Source organism: Harmonia axyridis, chromosome 3 (assembly GCF_914767665.1).
Source record: "Harmonia axyridis chromosome 3, icHarAxyr1.1, whole genome shotgun sequence".
NCBI lineage: Eukaryota > Metazoa > Arthropoda > Insecta > Coleoptera > Coccinellidae > Harmonia > Harmonia axyridis.
The window spans coordinates 17,350,941-17,371,484 of record NC_059503.1 but is presented as its reverse complement, the minus strand read 5'-3'; the positions used below and the strand labels follow the sequence as shown (position 1 = coordinate 17,371,484).

Here is a 20,544-nt window from a genome sequence, read left to right as displayed (position 1 = left end):
TGTATCGTAAGCTGATTTTAGACGATTCACTCGGTATACTATGCTGATTCTAGGGTAGAATTCTATATGACTTCTTTCCTAGAACATACCGTTTCGCCCTTGCTCACATGAAAATATTTGATGCAAATAACTTTCCATGACGACAAATCAAGGGCGGTCCTAGCCTTAAATTTTGAGGGGATTCGCCGTTAAGGGTTTCGAGTTTTTCTATGGTACCAAATCCCAGATTACACCGATATCAAGCTTAACCTCTCAAAAATATTTATATTTAGATATTTATATGAATATTTATAGAGGTTGTTTCATGTTCGAAGGCCTATTAGACGTTTCTGGAGAATGGGGCCGATTTGAAATCTGAAAATTCAGAATATGACATTGTTCATGATGCCCTATTCAGCTAAAATATTTTAGAAGTTCTGGCACTTCCGGTTATACAAGAATAAAAAAAAATTATTCGAAAAAAACATTTTTTTTCATTTTATGTCTCAGATATTATCAAGATTTCCATTCTCAATTACTCTCTGCTAAAATTATTGCGTTAGTTCTCATAGTTTTCGAAATATTAAGAAAAAACCTTAAAAAAGAGAGAATTTCCATAGTCAGTATCACGTGAATTATTTTCACTGTGAATATCCTATGCGTATACTCAATTCACTTTCACAAACTAGAATGATGTTGGAATATCGTGCATATCTTGAATTTGAAAAATATCATCACAGGGTGTTTCAAATATTGTGCCAAAAATTGTGAACAAAATTTGTTCATAACTTTCGATTTTCAAATCTGAACCCTATTTTTTTGTGATTTCGTTGAATTCTACGGTAAAAAATAAGGGTAGTGTTCAAACATGATTGTGCTCTCAAATTCAATAATTCAAGAGTTATTCGAGATTTTATGAATTTATGTTATACGTAGGGTCAATTTCATTCAATCTGTTTCTAGAGTGCGTTTCAAATATTCAATTATTTCAAAGTGACAGGTGTACTCATTATTGAATCTAGTAGATTATAATTTGACGATATGAATCCCCGTTATTCAAATAATGAAATTCTGGATCTATTCCATATCAACGGTGAATGCAACAGAATTGTTTCGAGAACTTGTCGAGCATTCAATCAGAAATATCCACATTTACCACCAATTGACGAGAAGATAATTCGGAAGGATGTTTCAAACTTTCTGTTACTCCCTTTTCATCACCACGCTGATTTTTTCCTGAATTCATAAAATGTATTCTACCGCTTTTTCATATGAATAGAATTGGCACACAGGAGTCCTGCATGATTTTATTTCATTTGGTAGGTAGAGGTTTTTTTCTTCTAGGTAGGTACTCCATCCAGTATAATGGATATTCATGAAGTATGCAACATCCTTTCAAGAAGATGAGGAAATTTCTGATTTAAAATTTGATGAGTTCTACCAATAATTCTATTGCATTCATCGTGAATATGGAATTAGATATTTATAATACAAGTGCAGAACTTATTGATATTCTTCCAAGAGTTCAAAATGACCGAGTGGTAGAATGAGCCTTCTGTACGAGTTTTAAACATTATGTTCCCGAATTCACTGCCTTTTTATTGAAATTGACGGAAATTTCCATAAATATCTATTAGTGATTTTTGCATTGAAAAATGTTGGTTGGCAGAACAGTTTTCTGTATCACAAATTTTACAAATAATAGATAAATCCGTTCCAGTCTATTTTGTTCCACAAAATGTGCCGGAAAGAACTGATTTGCCACTTAATTAGAGAAAAGTATATCCAGAATTTTGTCATTTGAATATCGGAAATTCAATTCGTGAAATCAAATTAGTGAAGCTTTGATAATGAAAATACCTGTCACATGTAAAGTAATTAGATATTTGTATTTCTATGGTCATAGAGTATTATTGCTAGTCTGTCTGGAAACAGATCGAATAAAATTGACCCTACGTATAACATAAATTCATAAAATCTTGACTTATTGAATTTGAGAGCATAATTATGTTTGGACACTACCCTTATTTTTTACCGTAGAATCCAGCGAAATCACAAAAAAATAGGGTTCTAATTTGAAAATCGAAAGTTATGATCAAAGTTTGTTCACAATTTTTGGCACAATATTTGAAACACCCTGTGATGATATTTCTCAAATTCAAGATATGCACGATGTTCCAACATCATTTTAGTTTGAGAAAGTGAATTGAAATAGGCATAGGATATTCACAGTAAAAATAATTCAGGTAATTGTGACTAAGGAAATTCTCTCTTTTTTACGGTTTTTCCTTGATATTTTGAAAAGTATGAGGACTAACACAATAATTTTAGCAAAGAGTAATTGAGAATGGAAATCTCGATAATATCTGAGACATATAAAATGAAAAAAAAGTTTGTTTTGAAAAAAATTTTTTTAATTCTTATATAACCGGAAGCGCCTGAACTTCGAAAATATTTTAGCTGAACAATTTCATATTCCGAAATTTTAGATTTAGGCGTACAACTTTGGTCCTGCCGTTTTGCAATAGCTGGCTGTAACGGTAAGTGGTAGTCGAAATGAATATATCGTAGATGTCATACAATAAGTTTAGTTATTTGTGAACATAACGCCATCGACATGTTAGTCGATTTGTGTCTGCATCATAAAGTTATTCACGATTAACCATGTCAGCTTACGAGCCAAATTCTCGTCATTTGAGGGAGGTTTTAATTTTCTACTGAAATATGAATAAATCTGCGGCTGAGGCTCATCGAATGCTCTCAAATACCTATGGTGAGGCCGCTATTAGTGAAAGAACGTGCCGAGAGTGGTTTCAACGCTTCAAGAATGGTGATTTTGATGTCGAAGACCAGCATCGCGGTGGAAGAGAGAAGGTTTTTGAAGATGCAGAATTGGAGGCAATACTTGATCAAGACTCATTTCAAACGCAACAATAGTTGACAGGATCATTAGGACTACAAGCCATTTCAAAACGCCTGAAAGTCATAGGAATGATTCAGAAACAAGAAAAGTGGGTGTCGTACGAGTTGAAGCCGGGAGGTGTTTGAACGGAGTTTGTTTGTTTGTGAACAGCTGCTTTCGAGGCAAAGACGGAAGGAATTTCTGCATCGGATTGGGACTGGAGACGAAAAACGGGTTCATTACGATAATCCCAAGCACATAAAATCATGTGGATATCCCGGCCATGCTTCCACGTCGACGGCTAAACCGAATATTCTCGGTTCTAAGGTCATGCTCAGTATTTGGTGGGACCAGCTCGGCGTAGTGTATTATGAGTTGTTAAAACCGACTGAAACGATCACAGGCGATCGTTATTGAACGCAATCAATTGAGAGAAAAACCGCCGCAATACGACGAGAGAGTAGATGAATTGGTTTTACTGCATGACAATGCTCGACTCCATGTTGCGAAAGTCAAGATATACTTGAAAAAGTTGAAATGGGAATTCCTACCTCACCCAACGTATTCTGCAGACGTTGCTCCCTCGGACTATCACTTGTTTCGATCAATAGCACACAGCCTGGCTGACCAGCTGACCTATCTTATGAAGAATTAAAAACTTGGATCGATTCGTGGATCGCTTCAAAAGATGACCAGTTTTTTCAATTCGTACGCTGCCCGAAAGATGTGAGAAAGTATAGTGATCAGCGATGGGCAATATTTCGAATCATAAATGTATAACCAGTGTTTTACAATAAAGCCTAAAATTTCGGTAAAAAAATTTGTGCGCTTATGTATTTGTTATATTATAATATATTTATTTACTTATTACGATTTTAGCCATTCAGGTAGAAATTTAAAAAAAATAGTAAATCTATTGTTTCATAAGAAAAAAAAGAAGACAATTGGCAAGTATAACACAAAATCTAATTTGGTCTGTGAACCCTTGAAAATATTGTAATCACAGTTTCGTCGTCAACATCAATGTCCCTGTATATGTTCAGGAGGACTAAACTGAATCCGATGCCAATATCGAAAAAACCGGAATAACACCATATGAACTACCATTTATTCATCACGGAAATAAACTTGCCGAATTTTCTGCTCGAATAGCTGTGCGAAAATTATGAGTTTCCATACAGTTTTATAATACGTCATAATCTCAAACAATCTATTAATATGAATTTCCACCAAGTAAAAAACCGATCCCATCAAGAAGATCTGGCATACAGGCAACGTTGCAGATTATTAGACCTAATATTAGGTCTATGCGTCTGACACACGTTACGTATTAAACATGATGGCCGCCGCCATATATAAACAATCGATAAAACCATCGATTTTGACGAAAAAAAGGCATTTTTATTTCAGGGAAAGCTTGAATTGTGATTAATTAATCATTTCTAACGAGAATCAGTTAATAAAATACAAGAAAACCAGCTATTAATGTGGATAACCTCACCTTCATTAAGCCAATTTCACAATTAAAAAAAAAAAAACTAGCTGGATTGAGGAATTTATGACAGCGGATTTGTGATCTAAGACCCAAAATAAGTAAGTCTGCAAAATTTCATCACTTTTGAATCATTATTAAAATTAATTCTATATAGTAAACATTGTTTTTCTTTTCAGAAGATGGATTATTTTCGTTTGGATGGATAATTATACAGGATATTTATTTGTCGAATATCAATTAGAAGTATCTAAAGATGTTGGACCAATTCAAGTCTGAAAATTGAGATTAAAGCTTCAAATTATTAACTAATTTGTAAAGAAATACACAATATTTGATCAACAATTATATAGGGTGCATATATTTAAAGTAGTAATTAGACATTTTGAAATTCTCATTTCTCTAGAAATGGCAATTTCTTTCTTTTTTAAAAAGTTTGGGAAAAATGCATAATCAAAATGTGAGAGTTATTATCAGTCAATAGAAATACTACCTGAAAAAGAAACTGCATTCAATGTTTATTTTCAGTTTTGACAAATATTGAATTTACATAATCATTCGATAAGATCTATGAAAAGACCTACGGTGAAATTTTGTTTTAGGAATATTCAGTATAGCTATAATAAACTGAAAAGGGGCAGAATGAATAGATCTACCTTTCAAAAACCCATGGCTAATGTTGCCTTACAAACAATCGTAATAATATCATATATTCTTTGAGAAATCAGGTTATAAGAAGTCCCTCATTTCCGAGGTTCATCAATACTTTTTTCAGTTGAGCAACAAATTATACTTCTATTTCATAATTTATTAGGAAATACAATATTCGATCAACAATTATATAGGGTGTATATATTTAGAATACAAGGAAGGACACCTTTTGAAATCTAAAAATTTGGTTAATAGTAGGTTATTTTCCATAATTTATAATATTGAAAGACCAATTGGACATTCCTGAAGAACTAAGGCGTTTTTAGAATCTGAAAATTGTATCGATGAATTTTGCATACTCTTCTGCACAGATTACGGATATTATCCGTAATTAATTATCCGGATGTTATCCGTAATCTGTGCTCTTCTGTTGCATATTTCTTGAAGGTATATGGACAAAAATGATTTTTGTGGGTTCTGGTGAATGATCAAAGGGATACAGGTAACAATTTCATTAATACCAGTCGCGATGTAGTTATCATAGATAAGAGATGATATAGAAATTTCACTAGATAATTCTGATTCAGTGGAGGACAGCTGAATTCAAGCTTAATCGTGATGGTTCGTTACGTTATTGAGCAAGCTTGTAGCTCTGGGTTTTACTCAGAAGTAAATTGAACAGGGCAATATATATAGTAAATGAAATTTTGACAGATATTAGTTGAAAAAGATCAACAATTGAGCATTGTATTTACATAAAATCAAAAAATAACTTGCTAACTGTTGTTGCATTGTACTTGGATGACTTTTTTGTTTTAACAAATGTTAATTCTGAATGAATATATCTGATAGAAAATTTAAGTGATAATTTTATCATAAAGAATTTAGGGAAAGCTAAAAATGTTTAGGGATGAATATCACTAGAAATTATGAAAAAGGTAGTTTATATTCTTCAAATATGTATTGCAATAATTCAACATGTCTAATTGTAAACATATGAAAACTCCTTTGAAAACTTAATTGAAATTTGATTCAACAAAAGAGAGTTGTAATAATAGGTATATACATTTTTATAAAAGTTTAATCATTCATTCATGACATGGCAGGTATTAATAAATAGTTACCTTTTAAAGTATTTTATACCTACATTGAATTGCTGGAAAATTTATACCAATTTCGAAAGTAACTGCCATGTCAAAATTCTTCATATACTGAATGATCCTTCAAATTTTATTTCTGTTGTAACATTTTGACTAGTAGTTCAGTGAAAAATTCGAACTGATTTTATATATGTATATAGTATAGCTATAAATGAACAACCTGAAAAGAGACAGAATGAATAGACTTGCCTTTCGAATACCCATAGCTTATGTTACCTCATGAGCAAATTTAATATCTAGGTAGAACCTTTTTGAGAAATCGGGTTATAAGTTTGAGAGTCTCTTAATTTCCAAGGTTTCAGTTGAACGACAAATAATATTATGATAATATAACAGGGTATATATGGTTGAAATTATTCGTATGAAAGATTTCACAACGATTTGATTTCTTCATTATAAATTCAACAGCACTGCACTCAAATTCTTCAAAAACTGATAGGTCACTTATATTTTTGCACTCTTCAGTCGTAAAAGTGTATATTTTAGATATTCAAAAAACACATGGAAATTTTTGAATGTCATCTGACTAACTTGGCTCTTTTTCCAGTAATAAAGCCAATTGTGAATTATCTATAAGGAGTTTTTCTATCTGTTTAATACATGATCAGATGAAGCTTCTGTTCTCTTTTGTAGTTCCATCTTCTGTCGCAATAGATTCAAATTCTCACGAAAGAGAATGTAGTTTTATAGTTTGTGGAAAATAAACGAAAAATTCCTGAAATAAAGTAACATTCATCCAATGCAATCAATAATTATACAAACCCTTCAAACGAACCTGAACTGAAAATGCATTCGATGATATCAATGTTCATTTCAAAATTTTGACAAATATCTATCGAATTTTCAATTCGCCGAAGACTTTGCATTTTATCTGTCGGCATTTATTTAAAGAATAACAAATAAGTTTGAGAGTCTCTTAATTTCCAAGGTTTCAGTTGAACGACAAATAATATTATGATAATATAACAGGGTATATATGGTTGAAATTATTCGTATGAAAGATTTCACAACGATTTGATTTCTTCATTATAAATTCAACAGCACTGCACTCAAATTCTTCAAAAACTGATAGGTCACTTATATTTTTGCACTCTTCAGTCGTAAAAGTGTATATTTTAGATATTCAAAAAACACATGGAAATTTTTGAATGTCATCTGACTAACTTGGCTCTTTTTCCAGTAATAAAGCCAATTGTGAATTATCTATAAGGAGTTTTTCTATCTGTTTAATACATGATCAGATGAAGCTTCTGTTCTCTTTTGTAGTTCCATCTTCTGTCGCAATAGATTCAAATTCTCACGAAAGAGAATGTAGTTTTATAGTTTGTGGAAAATAAACGAAAAATTCCTGAAATAAAGTAACATTCATCCAATGCAATCAATAATTATACAAACCCTTCAAACGAACCTGAACTGAAAATGCATTCGATGATATCAATGTTCATTTCAAAATTTTGACAAATATCTATCGAATTTTCAATTCGCCGAAGACTTTGCATTTTATCTGTCGGCATTTATTTAAAGAATAACAATTTTGGAAACTGCAAACTTCTCAAGAACTTTCATATATCGAAATGGAATATTTATTATTAACATGACACTGACAGTCAAATTGTCCACAGATACCACAGAAATATGGGACTTGAAATGTCAAAATGATCCGAAACACCCCGTATACTCGAAAACCGCGAGGAGAATCGAAGGTTTGGGATTTTTCCCGGGATCTCCAGACGATTTTGAGGGGGGTCTTATTCTTGTCATTTTTGCTCTAGATGGTCCCGTTTGGGCTGTGATTTTACGTTTAAAGTTTGACGTATATGTGCAAGCGGTTTTATATATACTTAGATTACTGAATTTCCATTGCAGACGAATTTGTCACAGTACGCTACAAACCCCGGAGAGGTATAATTAAATTTTTCAATATCTCGATTGTTTTGCTTGACTGCATCGCTTCAACTGACACGCCACTGCTATGTACTAATTGTATACATATATGAATTATTTATTTCGATCCTAATCCAGATTAGAATCAGCCATTGTAAATCAAAGGACTATTTATAAAGCATATCAATAAATTAACGATAGTAGACCACTCACTACAGGTGTATGAGGAAAATGAAATCAAGATTAAACAACGAACAAAGGGACAACAATTATTTTCCTGTTCTTTTTACATGTTAGGTATCGCATATTCGTGAGATTTTGCTGAAGAATATAAAAAATTCATTTGTAAAGAACAATTTATTGCCTTCCCTGTAGAAAAAAAAATTTCAACAAAATATATTTTCATGGTTTATTGTGATCCTTTTTATTTACCATCCAAATGTAGCCTTATGCTAATGTGTCGAAAAAAAACTAGAAAATTTCAGCGCTTAACCATAATAGAGTGTCACGCCAATAGTGGTTAGTGGAACACCCTGTATATGCACAAAATACCTACCTCAGTACTTCTCTCATTTTTGCGTAGGTAACAGATTTTTCATACTTATTAGGAAAAACGATTGTCGTAAATTTATAACTCAATAAATTGTATAAAATTAGTACATCATGAGGAACGTTCTTAGATTTTAATGTATGGAAATAAATGAAAAAAATATTACAGCAGAATATCGTACTACTACTCCTACTAATATTTCGCATATTTCTCGTACTATGACATTTATTTAACAATATTTTTCTGAGGTTGAGGAATAAAATTCAGCTCTGACCACTAACAGCAATATCTTTCATTGAGTAACATAATCATTTAGGTGGTTGCTATTATTATTATAATCATCGTCACATATTCATCGTGATTATCCACAATTTCTTGTATAATTTAGAATATTCGAAATTTTTGCAGCTTTCATTCACAACTTACTTACGTAATCATTACTACAATCTCAAATAGAAAGAAAGAGTGCAGCTCAATAAAAGTTTTTTAATAGTTTTTGTAGCGAAGCATTGTAATATATTAATTAGGTTATGAAGTATTGCCCCTCACATATTATTGTTTTGTGAATTTGCTAGCACATGCGCACTTTTCAATAAAGTTTATTGATGCAGTGTCTGCTTTTTGCCTTCAATGCTTCGATGTCTTATTGAAATAAACATGTGACTTTAAATAACCGACACCAAAAAATTCAAATTAGTCAAATTATAAGAGGCAAATCTTATCATTGAACTGATAAATCACGTAATTGAGAATAAACTCGTGTAAGACTATTTATCCAGCCATATGGCAAGTAATGGTATCCTGCTGCAACCGCTTTACGTATTTTTTAACTAAGACCCCAAAGAACTGGTTCACATTGACCAAAAACAAATGCGAATTTTCAAATTACGTCGTTGTAATTCCGAAATATTTTTCTGAATATCCTATATTGCAAAAATCAGATCGAATTAATGTATTCGAATGTTTTCATACTAACTTCAAAATATCGTCTGATCTTACCGAAATATCAAATTGACATCTTCACGAATCAGTTCTAAATCCCGTAATTGAGCAATTGATATACTTCTTACGACTAATCTACGAAAAATCGACCTTCCAACTCATTGGTTCTGATAAAACCATGAATAAATCATTCTGTTTCCCCACATTTTTTCACATTTCAGTAGCTCGATATCATCTCGCATACAAACAACTTCGAGAATTTCGTGTATACGAATATGTAGTTCTAAATATTGAGTTCTTATCTCAAGGTTCTCAGGTGAATTTGTTGATGTTTGGTGTTTACTGTAGCTATTTGCGTTGATATTTCTCATATTAATTTGAAAATCATTTAAAGGGAAATTCGTGAACCACATTCTTTTTTTAACTGATCTTACCCTAATGTGCACTCGATAATGGGAAGTTGACAACATCATGTTTATGCTTGATTCGTCAAACACTAATATCTGAATAAAATAATTAGGTCAATCAGAAACAGTATCTCCAAATTAATAGATACTTTTTTAAGTTTCTATCGTAGTCAAATTTCATAGTTGAATGATTAGAGATAGATAAAGTTATTATACAAAAATTGTTCAAATTCTCCCTTCATTTCAAATAACACCAATGGAATAGAATCGTCGTTTTATTGATTTTTGATTACCTTTCGAAAAATACATTTTATTCCTATTCGAAGTAAGTTTCTAATCATTCGTTCGTCAAAAATATTAATATCCTAAATGACCCCCGATCCTGAAAGTAAAGTAAATAGACTTAAAAGAAAGTCAGGAATTACTACAGATGTTAGTACAAGTACAGGATTAAAATCAACTCGCATTTCGAAAACATTAATTAAACGGAGTAGCAATAAAAAAAATAATTGGCTTCTTATCAATATATTCATTAGACACAAAAACAAATTAGATAGCATTCCCAATATACAAGTGCATCTCATGATTAGAACAATCAACTAACTAATCATATTCAAGTTCTGATAGTGAAACGTTTTAGATATCACCATTTCTTTTTCACAGCCCAGTATCCCTACATTTCTGGATATCTTTCTGAACCAGAACCAGGGACTTATGACAGTGATCAAATGGACTATAAATACGCTACTTTAGATAGACGGAGAATGCCTGCAAATGAAAAACAAAATTTCGCAACATCTACAATGCCCAGAAATGCTCATTGGAAGTAAGTACCACTATTCTTCATTTCACTTCAAGGAACAGTGATATTTATCAAAGGAAAAAATAACGTACTTGGAACAATCTTTTTCACATTAATAAACATAGAAAATTTTTTGAGTAACGAGCTCCTAAGAAATAAGCAATCGATAATATGTGTTATTGAATAAGTGCGACAAACTTCAGGGGGTGATGAAAAATTATGACAGATCTACCAACAGATTGACAGATATGACAGATTTACCAACAAGGTAGATCGGCCAGCTCTAGTTGAATTCATTAATTGTGGAATCAAATTTTTCTCCAATCAATTTTTATGTTTTACTAGCTGCCCGCCCCGTCTTCGCACGTTCTGTCAGGCAACACAAAATACATCCTTGGAAGTGTCAAATTATACCCTGAGATTGTTCGCTCGGTCGGAGATAAAGGAAACCCTTTTTTGTTTTTTTCCGTGCAATTTTTTTCGAGAATATTTTGTTGTATAAACCTTATCATGAAAGTAATGAACACAACAAAAAAAAAAGAACTATCCAATTTGGTGCAGTCGTTTGAACGTGATGCCCTTGCATAATATCCATAGATCCTCTTTTATACATATATCAGGAAAATTATATTTTCCCCAGGACATCTGCCTCCGATTATTCTTTGGGATCTAAGATGAATCCAGGAAGGATAGAAAACTATATACCAGGTCGCTCTTCTATATCAGAACAAGAATCCAAAAAGGTACCTATATCACTATAATTATATGGATGACCTACATTAGGTGAAAGAAGGAGTTATTCATTAATTTTTCCAGAGATTGTTTGATACACCGAATAAAAATTTACAATTTCCCAAGATTTTTGAAGAAATTAAATAAATTGCTATTTATCACAGAACTATTTGTGAAATAAATTTGATTTGATTTAAAAGAGTTCATTTCTTCTTTCTGCTATCACGAAAGTAGACAAAGAATGCTTTATACTGATTTGAAGTGCTGCATTAAATCAATTTGTATTTTATCAAATAATTAATCTCTGTGAATGAATACTTCGTTCTTTCATATATTTAGGAATGTAGAATTGGCATCTTCTGTATATAATTAACTTTTTGTCTAGAATTAATATATTTCGCACCAGCTTATGTTGCTAAAAATGTACAATTTTTTTCTAGTGGTGGGACGAAGTCATGGACATATTTGATGGGGTACGAATAATCAGTTATTTTTTGTGTAATAATCTCATATTCCCTCCCCTATTTTTCCATGAAAATGAAAATGAACATTTTTGTAAAATATATCATGTTTGAATTCTTCAAATTCCCCTATTATTTCGATGTTCATTCTCATTTTTCGTAAATGTGGGGCTTTCTGTAACTAACAGCTTTCCATTTTTCATTTATTCTACAAGTGGATGGATGATGTAGAAGGTTTTGAAAGTCTCAGAACTATGCCGATTATCGATACAGTAAGAACGCATGATAAATTTTAAATTGGACGTGAAACCATGGAAATATTTGCATGTTTCCACTTGCATGAATGAAACAGGAATCGAATGGTACATAGAAACACTGTGAATTTTACACAAAGGTTTATTATTTCCATATAACTTCATTCAATCATATAAATATATCAAAGGATATCCAAATTATTGAATTAAAATCAGTTAAGTGTATTAAAATTTTCACCCACTGAATTGAAAAGTTAATTCAGAATTGAAATTCATACTTTTGAAACTCATTGACAAAGTTATTTTAATATACATATATTGAGTTATTGGGTATATATGACGAAATTTATTATTATTTAGGAATAAATATATATTATTCTAACTAAGATGCAGAACTCGCTCAAGAAAGTTATTTTAAATTATGAATTTTTCATTTTTAATACATATTTCTCACTAGAAAGATATCTCTGGAGATAAATCATTATTAGAGTAAGAGATCAATGGCTCATACCAATTAATTATCAATTTATTATTGGAAATAATAAACCGAAAAGGGCATGTCCAGTTGATGTTCATTTGAAATGTTTGCCTTCATTCTGAATGATATTGGCACCTTGCTAATATGCGAATTCGGTGAATTTTTATTTTTTCATCTCAGATTGCCAAATTAATGAAGTAGGCATTGTACTTGTTGAACATGGTTCATTTCCTATAAACAAATCATTGTAAAAACACTGAAAACTAATAGTATGTCAAAAGAAATCGAGAATATTTCTTTGTCAACTTTAAACTAAAAGGATATCACCGTGCTATAACGACGAATTTCGACAAATATCACAAAAAATTTTTTTCGGCATAACTTCGTTGATGGCTACATTTTTTACAGAATCACCACTCAGCTATCACAGTCACTCTACTTCTAGCTATATCATGACGTATTCACTGAAAATAATCTTAAAAACTTCAAAAAATTCACATATAGTGTTATATTCTGCGATCTAAAATTAAATAACTCAAAACTTGCAATCGTTTTTGATACAATTAAATAAATTATTACCTTCAAATGATTTGACATCTTTCGATACGTAACTGGAGTCTGAATTGATACTAATCAGGACTTGAAAATGATATAGGAATATTCTACAAATATCATGTGAAAAAATCTCAATGATAAAATCAGATAATAACCAGATATGATATTTTGCATATTTTTGTTCTTTCAATATTATCAGCATGTGTATCCAATGTTTGAAGTGGTGACTAACTGAACGATACGTATTTCAGAAATTGGAAGAAGAGAGAAAACCAATAACAAAAGGATACATGAGTCAGTGAGTACAAACCAACTTATACAAGTTATCTCAAAAGAAAGATTATAAAGGGTGTTTTTTTAGAGCTATAGAACTTTAAATTGAAATAAAACAACGATGGACTATTCGGTTGACATGAATTTTATTTATCCGAAGTAAATCTTGTGGCATTACATTTTAAATATGATTTCTGGCATATGACCGCCACGGCTGGTTCGGTTGTAGTCCAATCTGGACGTCCAATTTTCGATAACTTTTTCCAACATTTGTAGCCGTATATCGGCAATAACACGGCGAATGTTGTCTTCCAAATGGTCAAGGGTTTGTAGCTTATCCGCATAGACCAATGACTTTACATAGCCCCACAGAAAGTAGTCTAGCGGTGTTAAATCACAAGATCTTGGAGGCCAATTCACAGGTCCAAAACGTGAAATTAGGCGGTCACCAAACGTGTCTTTCAATAAATCGATTGTGGCATGAGCTGTGTTACATGTTGCGCCGCCTTGTTGGAACCACAGCTCCTGAACATCTTGGTTGTTCCATTCAGGAATGAAAAAGTTAGTAATCATGGCTCTATACCGATCACCATTGACTGTAACGTTCTGGCCATCATCGTTTTTGAAGAAGTACGGACCAATGATTCCACCAGCCCATAAAGCGCACCAGTCAGTTTTTCTGGATGTAACGGTGTTTCGACATACACTTGAGGATTAGCTTCACTCCAAATGTGGCAGTTTTGTTTGTTGACGTAGCCATTCAACCAGAAGTGCGCTTCATCGCTAATGGACGTAGTGCGCGATACATATTCCACACAGAACCATTATTTTCGAAATAAAATTGCACTCTTTGCAAGCGTTGTTCAGGCGTGAGTCTATTCATGATGAATTGCCGAACCAAACTGAGAATAAATCACAGTAATGCCAACTTAAAGTTATATACCTCGAAAAAACACACCCGTTATATGTGACAAACTATAAAAACATACACATTCAAAGCACTTGCTTGCTCAACCCACTCTACGTTCTTTTCCGTTCTCAATAACCTTTGTCGTCTGGGTTTTGGTCTCAAACTTTTTGATTTCAAATGCGAGGAATGCTTGCACATCATTTAAGTGATGAAACCCTCGAATATTGGAGGCATTTCTCCGCGCTATATTCAGAATTGCCATTTTTGTAAAATTCGCAAAACGCTCGACCCGCTCTCGAGAAACGCTCCATAGCGACTAAATTCTCGAAAGCCAGGCTACCGATTACATATTCCTCGTGCCCCTCCGAAACATGTGTTCACTCAGTAAGCTAAAAAAAAATATAAACTTTCTTTTGTGTCAACTTGTAGTTATACTAGAGAATTAAAAGTGTTTCAATTCTCATATTGAATCAGAGCAAAATCTACAAACTTATTTCTTCACAGAGCATTGAAAGAGTCAGGTTACGAAAGTGACTCAACACTTGTGTTCAGAAAAAAAGACGATGGAAGCCAAATCAGCCCAACAGATCAAAGAGAAGCTTACAAAATAATTCAAAAAGGGGGTGACATACCTCTCCACGGGCTGAGGAAACCAGCTCCTGAACGGCCTAAAGGTATGTTCACATAAGAAATCTAACTCATTCACAACTAGGTGTACTAATGGAGGTGATGGTTCTGTTATTGCATGATTCTTAATTTCAAAGCTTATATTAAAACTAATAAGGTATTGTTATTCTTGAATCACTGAAATAATATACATAATTCTCGGTAATTTGGTTATGGAAACTGCTAGGCTAGAGCTCTATAGAATGACAAAGGTTCACATACTGATTAACTCCACTGTTTGAAGAAATATTCACTTTTATGACTGACAGATCCACGGATATTTCCAGAAATCTGAATCTAACGGATTGAATCCAAACACAACACCGCTCTTTCTTCAACTCGTCTGCAACAGTGATTTCTGAGCACCAAAAAGGAAATAACGTCAATATTCGCCATACTAATTTGAAATATTTTCCACAGAACATAGCTTTCGACCAGTTTCACCATCATACACAGATTCACCCTTCTCGATGAATCACATTCCAAGACAAGAAATTTTTTGTTATCCATTAACGGTGCATCCGAAGCGTCAAGATGTTTTTGCTGAATATAAAAGGAGTGCGCCCACATCAATGGGTGCCGAAAGACCTCCTTCTCCACCGAAGAGAAGATCTTCCAGAAATAACACCACCTTGAGATTAATAACTACCATGAAGGTGGAGAAAGAAAAACTTCCCATGTGCAAAAGACATGAAATATGCTTCACATCAGCGTCGGATGTCGATAAGAGTAAAGTGAAATATCTACGAGATAAAATAACTTGCAAACTTTCATCCACAAAAGGGAAAAAATCAGCGAAAGTTACTGTAAGCACGAAGAAACCAAGTACTTCCAGTAGTAAAACAACTGACACAACCACTTCGACAGTCGGAGGGGAAACAACAAAAACTATGAAGAAAACAAAACCTGAACTTTGTTGCTCGAAGGAAAGTAAGCCCTGTAAAATTTGTGCAAATAGAAGTGAGGTGAAAATACCAAAAAAACCAGCTGCTAAATCAGTGGGAACATTCGGAACTGAGAAAAGAAAAATATTGATGAATGTTCCTAAATTTTTTGAAGAGAAAAAAATTACCAAATCGACGCCAAACCTTGCTGAAGACCTCAAGAGTACATACTCTTCCCCAAATCTTGGCAGGAAGTCCAGTGAGTTAAGTACACAAATCAGTGCCAGTAAAGAAGGAAAGAAAATACTCTCTAGGGCAAGAACACCATCTCCTCTATATAGCCGGAGATCTATCGTTAAATCCAAATCAACACCCAATGTGACACCTGTTAAGTTGAGTGCTCTCAATTCGTCGTTAGAATCTTTGAAGTCACCAACTCTGGTTCGAAAAGAAAAACTTTTAAGAAACAATTCGAGTTCAAAGAAGAGAATCGAGAACATATCTCATTCGCCAAATAGAGACCATTTAAAGAAGTCGAAAAAAGAAGAGATAAATGGTAAAATAGCTAATAAGAAGACCACCATCAAAAAGCCAGTTAAAAAATCTTCCGATAAATCATCAAAGATAGAGCCTGAGAGTAAAAAAGCACCAATGAAGAAAAAGGTGGATCCATCGTTGGATGAAATACGTCAACGTCATAAAATTGTTCATTCGGACAGTTTTTTTCAACATTTGTTCTTGAAGGATATAGATACCCACCCAACAAAAACTCAAAGAAAACCATGGTTGTATGAACAAACGATAGAAAAATCTAAAGAATATCCAAATAGGGATCTTGTAGCTAGAGCCATGAAAATTTATTTGAATAATACAAAACCGGTTAGTGAGTCCAAATTCCGAAATATGGACCCACGTCCTAGGTCTGTAAGTCCAAAATCCATATCTTTCGACAAAAATATCAACTCAAATGAATCACTTGATAAAGTAGGACGAAGTATTAGTTTGCCACCAAAACTAATTTACTTCTCTCAAACTAGCAGACCAGTGTCTCCGATTGTGGAGAGAAAGAATTTGGAAATATATCAACCTCCAGGCTCACCGACTGTATCAAGATCTCCTTCTAGGAGAAAAATCGATGCTCTCAAACAAACTCAACAGAACAATGTATTCAAACTTTCTAAGAGCCCTTCAGCTATGGCTGCTTTTAATACAGGTGGAAAATCAGACAGTTCTGCATTAAATAACAGAAGAACTAAAGATTTTTTGAATGAAATAACCTATTTCACTAGAAGAAGTTCGAAATTCAAAGATTTGAACGAGTTCTATACCACTCTGGAAAAACTTGGAGAACTTGAACGTATAGCCACATATAACGAATCCAAAATAAGAAAAAAGAGTGAGGGAGATATTGTAGATTTTGACAGGTGGCAAGAAGTACATCAAAAAGAAAGAACCGAAAAGGAGATGAACTATCTCTGTGAAAAACTCAAGGAGAAGGAAAATAATGAAGGATTTCTCTATCGTCCTAAAGACATCAAGAACTATAGATGGAATCGAGAATTAGACCGTGGATTGAGAAGTAGGGAAAAATCTATCGATAACATAAAAGGTGAATTAGAAAGATTGAAATTATATGATAGTTCACACATGGAAAAGTTTTTTGCGACTGGAGACACTTACAAACCTTTATGGAGAGGAAGTTCTGTACTAAACCTTGCCAGTCATATGGTGGCCAAAAGGTCTAAATCAGAGGGAAGGGTACCGGAAAGTTATACGAAATGTTCTTCTTCCGATAAATTACTTACTGAAGGTATAGGCAGTAGGATTTGGAGCAGCCTATCGATGGATCAAGTGAATATTCTCAAGGAGCAGCTCAACGAAATATACAACCATAATCATAGTTCGAAGAAACAGAAAGTATCGCCAGAATTCAGCGTTTACGTTCCTGTTGAAAATGCCCCACCAAAATATCTATCAGTTCGTAGAAACTCGGATATTTCCAAGTCGGTCACTATTCAAAAAGATTCAGGATCCAATGAGAAATCAGTTCTGAGTGAAACTGATAAAAAACGTATGTCACAATCGTTGAGTAAGGAGATTTTAAACAGGGTCTCAAAGCCTTCAGTATCAGAGAAAAAGAAATCCAAAGAATCCATCGGAAAGATAAAAACAAGTAAACCCAGAGAAATCAAAGAAGAAAGGAATGATACTATCGTAATGAACAAGAAAAAAGATCATGAAATGATCAAGACTAATGAAGGTGGAAAAGTTCAACAAACACCAACCGAACCAAAAAACAGTAGGGACAAACATAGATCCAGTGAGAGCGGAAGCACAGACGAATCAACTAATACAGTGATATTTATGGGTAATAAAAAAGAAGACGTCAAACAAAAGGTAACCTATTTCGAAAAAGCTCTGGATTCAGAAGAATACATTCCTACGATTCACAAACCTGCTGAGTCCGAATTCGAAGAGGAGAAAACCGATTATCCTGAACCAGGCAAATTGGGATCTTCCAGTTCTTGCCAGGATCTGAAAGAACTTTTCGGAGAAAAAGAAATCATGAGAATGACAACATATCCTTTATCTTCCACTAGAAAATCTCAATATACCTCTCCTGCGCTACAATTGCGAACGACTACCATGAGTCCATGCAAGCTTTCTGTGTCAGAAACCACGAGTTGCGACAGCCTGTATAGAAGTAGGAGTCTATCTCCTTTCTTCGATGAACCTCAGAGTTTGTGGAGATCCGGTGAAGTGAAAAGACTTAAGGATAAATTCGAATTCGTTCATAACTTCTACAATAATAGATCCTTCAAACTAAGACGTTGTTTCAGTGACTCAAACTTATATAAAAAATCTTCTATGTTCTTACCTGCTTTGGTTAACGTTGACGTCGACTATTTAAGAAAGAAGTATGAATATCCTGTTCATGCTGGTAGAGGTAGAAGCAGAATAAAAAGGGGAGGGGTGGTATCGCCTTTATTTCTTAGGGCAGAGGATAGGTTCATGCCCCACATCAATATAATCAGCAAGATCGCAACACTCTGTTCAAAGAAATACGATAAACCGCATTCGCCCACAAACGAAGATCTGTCAGAAATTCTCAGTCTGAAGAGTGGGGATGTGGAAAAGTTGAAGGAGAAATTCGATAAATCCGGAGATATTTCTATCTTGGGAAAAATGTTTACATCTTCTCCGGATATAAAAGAACTCAAAGATATAGCACCATTTCTAACTGCTTCGTGGACTGCCCATAGATTTCCACGTACCACAGAAAATACTATATCTCTATCATCTCCGAAAGACGAAGTGGTTTCAGTGAACGCGTCTTCCGTTCGTAAACCAGCTGTCAAATCTTCTTCTTCTACTGTCAAGTCTTCTATTCTCAAGCCTCACCAGAGGACACGATCAGTGGAACTGCCATCAGAATCAAAGACAAAATCAAGGACTACTTCAAGTGTATCAAGTTCATCACAACCCGAGTTGAACGAAGTCAGGTACAGATCGCATTGGACATCAGTTAATACCAAACCTTCGGTTACGTTCAAAGGTGTTGTATTGATTATGGGATTGCACTAAATAGCTTTAGCCATTCACTTACAAATTACGATAGGTCATTAACTCATGAAAGTTGTTGATTTAACATCAGTCAAACTGAAGTAATCATCATTTAGACTATACCCAGTAAAGATTTTTCTTATAGCTGCAAATTATTCTTTTGTAAATATTTTGAAATTGTTGATTTTATTCTACATGAAATAACACTTCGAGATGAAAAAAAAGTCTTTCACAGTAGTTTTCGAATTATCAGTCTACTTGGTGATTCTTCATTAGCTTAGCAAATTAACTCAAACAACGATTATGATTCCACATTTTGAATTACTGTATTTATAACAGAACCAGAACCTCCAGTGCCACCTCCAAAAAGCCACCTAGGACAGTCAAGGGAAATGCAAGAAGGTATTTTTCTATTTTTCTTTTTGGATCAGAAACCTAAATTATGTACTGATTTTTTCTGAATGGTGGATGCGCTCAATGATTTCAAATGGAATTCGTATTAGAACATTCAAAATAATAGTTCTAGTTCCGAAGATTGCTTTGTAATTTCCTTTTTTTGTTTTGTTATCTGCACTATTCTTGAACTTCAAGAAAATATTTAATGCATTCGACATACAACCAATTAAACATTGTGGTGCTTCATAAGCATTATCTTATACCAAATAGAGTAATATTATACAATCATTAATTAAATATTTGCTTTCTATCGGAATCTCCTAGAATATGTGAAATGGGGAACTATCTTGATAACACAGGCTAGATAAAAATGTTTATGTCGAATTATGAGCATATTAATTGCAATTGACAATGGGATTCCGTTGGAAAAATACTAAGTGTGTGTGGTTTTACTTGTTATACTTACCTAACCTATATACAACTGAGTGATATCAGTTGTGAGTTTCGTGATGTTTGTGAAAGAAGAATCTTTCAAGTGGAATGATTTGAAAGATATTGAAAATCCAGAAGTGTCTCATCTGAAGAAATACCCAAATGCAAAG

At 33.4% G+C, this 20,544-nt stretch overlaps 2 protein-coding genes across 22 annotated transcripts in view; both read left to right on the top strand.

Annotated features, from left to right (window-relative positions):
- The window catches only part of LOC123677109, a 117,645-nt gene that overhangs the window by 80,392 nt on the left and 16,709 nt on the right, over window positions 1-20,544 (top strand). For 12 of the 21 annotated variants that reach the window (XM_045613608.1, XM_045613597.1, XM_045613593.1 and 9 more), the window contains 8 exons: window positions 8,051-8,086; window positions 10,631-10,793; window positions 11,410-11,512; window positions 11,942-11,974; window positions 12,178-12,234; window positions 13,501-13,547; window positions 14,937-15,106; window positions 19,886-19,948. In XM_045613608.1, coding sequence (XP_045469564.1) covers window positions 8,051-8,086; window positions 10,631-10,793; window positions 11,410-11,512; window positions 11,942-11,974; window positions 12,178-12,234; window positions 13,501-13,547; window positions 14,937-15,106; window positions 19,886-19,948 — 672 coding nt within the window. The remainder of the gene's footprint in view (window positions 1-8,050; window positions 8,087-10,630; window positions 10,794-11,409; window positions 11,513-11,941; window positions 11,975-12,177; window positions 12,235-13,500; window positions 13,548-14,936; window positions 15,107-19,885; window positions 19,949-20,544) is intronic. The other 9 variants (XM_045613602.1, XM_045613605.1, XM_045613596.1 and 6 more) reach the window with 8 other exon arrangements.
- LOC123677112 lies at window positions 15,126-19,902 on the top strand. The gene has a single exon (XM_045613615.1). It carries the CDS (start codon window positions 15,569-15,571, stop codon window positions 19,565-19,567), a length of 3,999 nt encoding a protein of 1,332 aa, XP_045469571.1. The 5' UTR covers window positions 15,126-15,568; the 3' UTR covers window positions 19,568-19,902.

What these genes read in the sequence shown, in the direction of transcription:
- LOC123677112 (XM_045613615.1), top strand. Translation starts at nt 15,569, where the DNA reads ATGAATCACATTCCAAGACAAGAAATTTTTTGTTATCCATTAACGGTG.